The sequence below is a fragment of the Eumetopias jubatus genome, unplaced genomic scaffold (assembly GCF_037043125.1).
Source record: "Eumetopias jubatus isolate StellerSeaLion01/CBP00866 unplaced genomic scaffold, mEumJub1_p1.0 scaffold_4, whole genome shotgun sequence".
NCBI lineage: Eukaryota > Metazoa > Chordata > Mammalia > Carnivora > Otariidae > Eumetopias > Eumetopias jubatus.
In genome coordinates, this window is record NW_028274810.1 from 4,742,488 (window position 1) to 4,751,033 (window position 8,546).

Genomic DNA, 8,546 nt, shown 5'->3' on the forward strand with positions numbered 1-8,546 from the left:
GTGGCTCAGTGGGTTAAGTGACCAACTTCTTGGTTTTGACTCAGGTCATGATCTCAGGGTCCTGGGATGGAGCCTCACGCCAGGCTCTGAGCTCAGCTGAGAGTCTGCTTGTGATTCTCCCTCTCCATCCCCCTCTGCCCCTCCCTCCACTCATGCTCTCTCTCTCTCAAATAAATAAATAAAAATCTTTAAAAAAAAGTCCAGCTAGTGAATAAATGTCTCCAAATAGAAGTGTTATGCAAATTTAATTATATTAACTTAAGCAAGTATTTTGTGTGTGCCTATTATCACATTATAATATATCATACAAAAGTGTCTCTATGATTTCTCCCTGAAAATTATTCCTTTATGTCCTGTTTGTAAAAAATAGAAGACTAATACATTGCATTCCATATTATTTACGGTAAACAAAATTTTAAATCATATTATTTCATGAAGGAATTCAGTCACCCCTCAGGTTTTGGAGTAGATAGTTGCTAAAGTAATTCTACTCTGGTTCTTTATATTGTAGAAATTGACATATGCATGGAAAAAATATTTTAAATATGTCATTACATAAATGCCATCAAAATGATAATGAAAATATGCACAATATTTTGTAATATGTTCTTAAGAGGTAGATATAGCCTGACACAGGGCACAGTTTTCTCATTTGTGATGGTAAATAAACTACTTACCATTGACTCTCACAGAAAGCTTTTCTGGGGGCGCCTGGGTGGCTCAGTCAGTTGAACACCCTACTCTTGATTTCAGCTGGGTCGTGATCTCAGGGTCATGGGATTGAGCCCTGCTGGGTCAGGCTCCATGCTCAGCATGGAGTTTGCTTTCCCTCTCCCTCTCCTTCTGCCCCTCCTCCCACTTGGTCTCTCTCTCTCTCTGATATAAATAAATAAACCTTAAAAAAGAAAGCCTTTCTGGCTTTGTTAGCAGGGCTTGCTGCTCTCTACTTTAGTTTCTGGAATGGAAATGATACTCTCTGGTAAAACAGACTGCTGACTGCCATGCCTCATGAGGAGGACATGCCATTCCAGGAGATGCCTTGAACATATCCATTGCCTAATGCAAGAGTCAAAAATTCTTTGATCTCTCAATGAATTCATTTTTCTAGAATGGACTTTTATAAGTGCCTGTGGACCAATCTTTTGAGAATACCCATGTAATCTCTAAGCAGCTGTTCTGGGATTCCTGAGTGCAAACACAACTCAAGGGCAACGGCCTGAATAGAAAGTATAGAAGTGATGAAGAATTAATTCTCTCTTGGATTCATTAAAGTTGTGGCAATCATCTTTTCCTAACATGCAATGAGGAGTTCAGCTTCCTTACTCTTTGGGGACATTGATGAGTAAAGTTCAGTACTAGATTTCTATTAGAAAGCTGGAGGTGGCAGAGCCTATGAGATTGGCTTCTCCTCATTATCATCAGGAAGAAGAGAGGTTAAGTGTGGGTGTGAGCTTATTTGGTTGGATTCCATGCAGCATGGGGAGTTTCCCCCCTCAGACTTGGACTCGTCCATACTGTATGCTCTGCCAATACATGTGTATTGGAGCTATAGTACTAACAACCTACTTTTTTGGCACTAAGCTTCTCCTAGTTAGGGCTGCTCACCTGGATATGGTGCTTCCTTTCTTCCCCACCAACATCCTTACATCTTCATGTCCCCAGTCTTCTGGTCCTGCCAATGCTCTGATCTGATGATGACATTATTGATATGAGTTCTAAAGGAGAAAAAAGCAGAGCCATCAAACAGCTCTGTAAGTCACAGTTGAGAAAAAGGTTGTAAGTTTGAAAATCTTGTAATATTTAACCACCAAAATTAGGATAAAAACATTAGATGGTGTCAAGAATTAAGTGTCTAAAGTTCAAACACTCCCTTAGCAACATGAATTTTTCCATATGTGAAAGAGAATTACAGAAGTGGTGCTTATTAAAGACCTTAGAATCATTATCCACCAGGGAAATGCAAACCAAAATCGCATTGATATAGTACTTCACATATACTAGGATGGGTATACTAAAAAGAACATATAATAACATGTTGGTGAGGAGGTAGAGAAATTAAGATCCTCATATACTGCTCTTAGTAATGTAAAATGGTGCCACTGTGTTGAAAACAACTTGGCAGTTCTTCAAAATGTTGAACATTGAGTTATCATATGATCCAGCAATTCCACTCCTAGGTATAAATTCTACATAAATAAAAATACATGTTCACTAAAAACTGGTACATAAATGTTCATAGCAGCATTATTCATAACAGCCAAAATGTGGAAATAAACAAAACATCAATTAAGTGATGAATGGATAAGTAAAATGTGGCATATCCATAAAATGGAAATCATTCAGCAGTAAGAAGGAATGAAATACCAATACATACTACAATATGGATGGGCCTTAAAAACACCCCAAGTGAGAAAAGCCAGACACACAAGGCACGTACTATATGATTTTATTTGTATGAGACATCCAGAATAGGGCTATCCATAGACACAGGGAGCAGATTGGTGGTTGTCTAGTGCTACTAAATGGGGCAAATATGGGGGATGATTTTTTTAATATGTGGGTACTGGATATTTTTTGCAGGGGTGGTGGATTATGAAAATGTTCTCGGATATCAGTGGATTGGAGAACACAGGAAATTTGAGATCACAATGTGTGAAATGCTTGACACAGGTGTAGCTGGTTGTCCTGGTGGAATAGAGTATCACAGTTGTCAGAAGATCCTATATAGAGAGCACTATTATAATTGCAGCTAGAAGGCTCATGTTTTTATTGTGTAAGAAATTTTCCAGAATGAAAACTTTATCTAATTGCTGATCTCATTAGAGAACCCACATTTCCTAGCTAGCTTCCTCAGGGCACCCTTGACCTCCTTGTTTCTCAGGCTGTATATGATAGGGTTGAACATAGGGGTTATGACAGAGAAGAACACAGAGACCAGGATGTCCATGTCTAGGGAGTAACCTTCTCTGGGTCTGTCATAGTTGAAGCTGGCCATTCCATAAAAGACCACAACCACAGTAAGGTGGGATGCACAGGTAGAGAAGGCCTTGCTCCTACCCTGAGCAGAGGGAATCCTGAGAATGGCAGAGATGATGAGTATGTAGGACACTCCAGTAAACAGGCAAGGGCTCAGGCCAATGGTGGCACTGGCCACATGGAGCACAGATTCATTGAGAGAGGTGTCTGAGCAGGAGAGCTTCAGGAGCAGTGGAATGTCACAGAGAAAGTGGTTGATTTGGTTGGGCCCACAGAGAGTGAGTGTGGCTGCCAGCACCGTGTGTGTCACAGAATTCACCAGTCCACACAGCCAAGACCCAGTCACCAAAAAAACACAGACCTTCACACTCATGAGGACTGGATATCGAAGAGGGTGGCAAATGGCTACCAAGCGGTCATAAGCCAGAGCAGCCAATAAGACACATTCAGTGCCGGCCCGTGTCATGAGGAAGAAAATCTGGGAAAGGCAGCCTTCATATGAGATGGTCTTCTTCTCCCGGAAGAAGTTCACCAGCATGACTGGGATGGTGGTGGATGTATAGCAGATGTCCAAGAAACTCAGGTTGCTGAGGAAATAATACATTGGAGTGTGGAGAGCAAGACTGATTCTAGTGGCTGTTAGTATGAGCATGTTCCCCAGGAGTGTTGTCAGGTAAATGATCAAGAAAACCAGGAAAAACAAACCCTGTAGTTTGGGGTGGTTGGAAAATCCCAAGAAGATGAATTCAGTGACATCTGTTTGATTGTTCATTTCAAATGGTGTCATAGCTACAAAAAAATGAGAAAAAATAAAAGCCATAATGAGAATGTACAAAGAGCACCCTAAATTGGCATGTTAACTTGCAAGGTCATATCAAATATATTGGATTTGATTCATCCAGAATGGTCTGGACTGTGGATGGTGGAGTGCAGGAAAATTTTCAGAGAGATCACAAGTTCTCACTCAACATATCCAGCCAGCTCAGGCCCAGGGACCTCCCATGGGTTTACATAACTGCTGGTGGGTGAAAATAAATGTTGGTTAAACCCAACAATAAACCATTAACTTCATTAGAGTGAACTCATGTAGCTTAGTCTCATTGTGTTAGTGATATCTACCTATCATTGCCCTTTCTGGTAAGCATCTCATTTTTTCTTTCATTTTTTTTCTGAGAAATAAAGTTTCATTGCAAAAAAAATTTTTTTTAAAGATTTTATTTATTTATTTGACAGAGACACAGCGAGATAGGGAACACAAGCAGGGGGAGTGGGAGAAGGAGAAGAAGGCTTCCCGTGGAGCAGGGAGCCCGATGTGGGGCTTGATCCCACATGACCTGAGGTGAAGGCAGACGCTTAACGACTGAGCCACCCAGGAGCCCCGCAAAAATTTTTTAAATGTAGACAGATGGGGTGCCTGGGGTGGCTCAGTCTTTAAGCATCTGCCTCCCAGGGTCCTGGGATTGAGCTCTGCATTGGGCTCCTTGCTCAGTGGGGAGCCTGCTTCTCCCTCTCTCTCTGCCTGCTGCTCCCCCTGCTTGTGCTCTCTCTCTCTGTCAAATGAATAAATAAAATCTTAAAAAAAATAAATGTGTAAAGATATAAATAAGAATTCAATCACCTGCAGAATCAGAGCCAGTGCTACCTTTTGGTGTTCACAATTGTAGTGGTGGGTTTTTTTTTTCTTTTGCAGTTATGTAAATCTTGATCTCTATTTATTACTTTAAAATATTAAGAGCACTCGTCATGATAAGCCCTGGATGATGTATGGAATTGTTGAATCACTATATTGTATTCCTGAAACTAATAACACTATGTTAATGATATTGGAATTAAAATAAAATATTAGGAGCAAAATTTTCAAAATTAGAAAAGAAGTAAACTATCTCTATTCACAGATGACATGGTCATATATGTATATAACCAAAGAATCCACAAGAACATTATTAGAGTTCATAAACAAAGTCAGCACAGTTGCACACACAAAAATCAGTTATATTTCCATACATTATCAATGAACAATCCAAAAAAGAAGTTAAGAAAGCCTTTCCATTTACAATAATATCTAAAAGAATTAAGTGCTTGCAATAAATTTTACTGAGGAAGTGAAATGTCTGTACACTAAAAACTACAAAACATTGTTGAAAGAAATTAAAGAAGACAACTAAATAAAAAGGCACTTATGTTCATGGATAAAAGGACTTAATATTGTTAAGATGTTAGTAGTATCCAAAGTAATGTACAGGTTCACTGCCATCTCTATCAAAATTTCAGTATCCTTTTCCCACAAAAATGGAAAAATCGATCTTTAAATTCATATTGGATTGCAAGGGGCCCTGAATAGCCCAAACAATTATGAAAAAGAAGAATAAAGTTGGAGGACTCACACTTCCTGACTCCAAAACTTATTACAATGCTTCAGTAATTAAAACAGTATGGTACCGGCATAAGGATGGACAATACATAAATGCCCAATGACCAATACAATGGACAATGACATAAATGACCAATACAAAAAAACCAATGACATAGAATGGAGAGCCCAGAAATAAATTCTTACATATATAGTTAATTGATTTTCAACAAAAGTTGAAAATGACCATTCAATGAGGAAAAGGACAGTCTTTTCAACAAATGATTCTGAGAAAACAGGATATCCATATGCAAAAGAATGAAGTGCACAAAATTAACTTACGCTATGCACAAAATTTTTTTTTTAATTTTTTTATTGTTATGTTAATCACCATATATTACATCATTAGTTTTTGGTGCAGTGTTCCATGATTCATTGTTTGTTCATAACACCCAGTGCTCCATGCAGAACGTGCCCTCCTCAATACCCATCACCAGGCTAACCCATCCCCCTACCCCCCTCCCCTCTAGAACCCTCAGTTTGTTTTTCAGAGTCCATCATCTCTCATGGTTCGTCTCCCCCTCTGACATACTCCCCTTTTCTTCCTCTCCTGTTATCTTCTTCTTTTTCTTTTTTCTTAAAATATGTTGCATTATTTGTTTCAGAAGTACAGATCTGTGATTCAACAGTCTTGCACAATTCACAGCGCTCACCGTAGCACATACCCTCCCCAATGTCTATCACCCAGCCACCCAATCCCCCTCCCACCCCCCACCACTCCAGTAACACTCAGTTTCTTTCCTGAGATTAAGAATTCCTCATATCAGTGAGGTCATGTGATACATGTCTTTCTCTGATTGACTTATTTCACTCAGCATAACACCCTCCAGTTCCATCCACGTCGTTGCAAATGGCAAGATCTCATTCCTTTTGATGGCTGCATAATATTCCATTGTGTATACATACCACATCTTCTTTATCCATTCATCTGTCGATGGGCATCTTGGCTCTTTCCACAGTTTGGCTATGGTGGACATTGCTGCTATAAACATTGGGGTACACGTACCCCTTCGGGTCCCTACATTTGTATCTTTGTGGTAAATACCCAGTAGTGCAATTGCTGGATCGAACGGTACCTCTAATTTCAACTGTTTGAGGAACCTCCATACTGTTTTCCAGAGGGGTTGCACCAGCTTGCATTCCCACCAACAGTGTAGGAGGGTTCCCCTTTCTCCACATCCCCGCCAACATCTGTCGTTCCCTGACTTGTTAATTTTAGCCATTCTGACGGGTGTGAGGTGGTATCTCATTGAGGTTTTGATTTGGATTTCCCTGATGCCAAGCGATGTTGAGCACTTTTTCATGTGCCTGTTGGCCATTTGGATGTCTTCTTTGGAGAAATGTCTGTTCATGTCTTCTGCCCATTTCTTGATTGGATTATTTGTTCTTTGGGTGTTGAGTTTGATAAGTTCTTTATAGATTTTGGATACTAGCCCTTTATCTGATATGTCATTTGCAAATATTTTCTCCCATTCTGTCGGTTGTCTTTTGGTTTTGTGGACTGTTTCTTTTGCTGTGCAGAAGCTTTTTATCTTGATGAAATCCCAATAGTTCATTTTTGCCCTGGCTTCCCGTGCCTTTGGCGATGTTTCTAGGAAGAAGTTGCTGCGGCTAAGGTCGAAAAGGTTGCTACCTGTGTTCTCCTTTAGGATTTGGATGGACTCCTGTCTCACGTTTAGGTCTTTCAACCATTTGGAGTCTATTTTTGTGTGTGGTGTAAGGAAATGGTCCAGTTTCATTCTTCTGCATGTGGCTGTCCAATTTTCCCAACACCATTTGTTGAAGAGACTGTCTTTTTGCCATTGGACATTCTTTCCTGCTTTGTCAAAAATAAGTTGACCATAGAGTTGAGGGTCCATTTCTGGGCTCTCAATTCTGTTCCATTGATCTATGTGTCTGTTTTTGTGCCAGTACCATACTGTCTTGATGATGACAGCTTTGTAATAGAGCTGGAAGTCCGGAATTGTGATGCCGCCAGCTTTGCTTTTCTTTTTCAGTATTCCTCTGGCTATTCTGGGTCTCTTCTGGTTCCATACAAATTTTAGGATTATTTGTTCCATTTCTTTGAAAAAAGTGGATGGTATTTTGATGGGGATTGCATTGAATGTGTAGATTGCTCTAGGTAGCATTGACATCTTCACAATGTTGATTCTCCCAATCCATGAGCATGGAACGTTTTTCCATTTCTTTGTGTCTTCTTCAATTTCTTTCGTGAGTATTTTATAGTTTTCTGAGTACAGATCCTTTGCCTCTTTGGTTAGATTTATTCCTAGGTATCTAATGGTTTTGGGTGCAATTGTAAATGGGATAGACTCCTTGATTTGTCTCTCTTCTGTCTTGTTGTTGGTGTATAGGAATGCCACTGATTTCTGTGCATTGATTTTATATCCTGCTACTTTACTGAATTCCTGTATGAGTTCTAGCAGTTTTGGGGTGGAGTCTTTTGGGTATCATATCATCTGCAAAGAGTGAGAGTTTGACTTCCTCTTTGCCAATTTGGATGCCTTTGATTTCTTTTTGTTGTCTGATTGCTGTGGCTAGGACTTCTAATACTACGTTGAATAGCAGTGGTGAGAGTGGACATCCCTGCCGCGTTCCTGACCTTAGGGGAAAAGCTCTCAGCCTTTCCCCATTGAGAATGATATTCGCTGTAGGTTTTTCATAGATGGCTTTTATGATATTGAGGTATGTACCCTCTATCCCTATACTCTGAAGAGTTTTGATCAAGAAAGGATGTTGTACTTTGTCAAATGCTTTTTCTGCATCTATTGAGAGGATCATATGATTCTTGTTCTTTCTTTTGGTAATGTATTGTATCACGTTGATTGATTTGCGGATGTTGAACCAGCCTTGCAGCCCAGGAATAAATCCCACTTGGTCGTGGTGAATAATCCTTTTAATGTACTGTTGGATCCTATTGGCTAGTATTTTGGTGAGAATTTTTGCATCCATGTTCATCAAGGATATTGGTCTGTAATTCTCTTTTTTGATGGGGTCTTTGTCTGGTTTTGGGATCAAGGTAATGCTGGCCTCATAAAATGAGTTTGGAAGTTTCCCTTCCATTTCTATTTTTTGGAACAGTTTCAGGAGAATAGGTATTAATTCTTCTTGAAATGTCTGATAGAATTCCCCTGGGAAGCCATCTGGCCCTGGGCTTTTG

General features: G+C 39.7%; 1 protein-coding gene across 1 annotated transcript; it reads right to left on the reverse strand.

Moving 5' to 3' along the window:
• Window positions 1-2,803: 2,803 nt before the first annotated feature.
• LOC114203514 (olfactory receptor 5V1-like) lies at window positions 2,804-3,763 on the reverse strand. Its single transcript, XM_028096880.2, has one exon. It carries the CDS (start codon window positions 3,761-3,763, stop codon window positions 2,804-2,806), a length of 960 nt encoding a protein of 319 aa, XP_027952681.2.
• Between the last annotated feature and the right edge of the window lie 4,783 nt (window positions 3,764-8,546).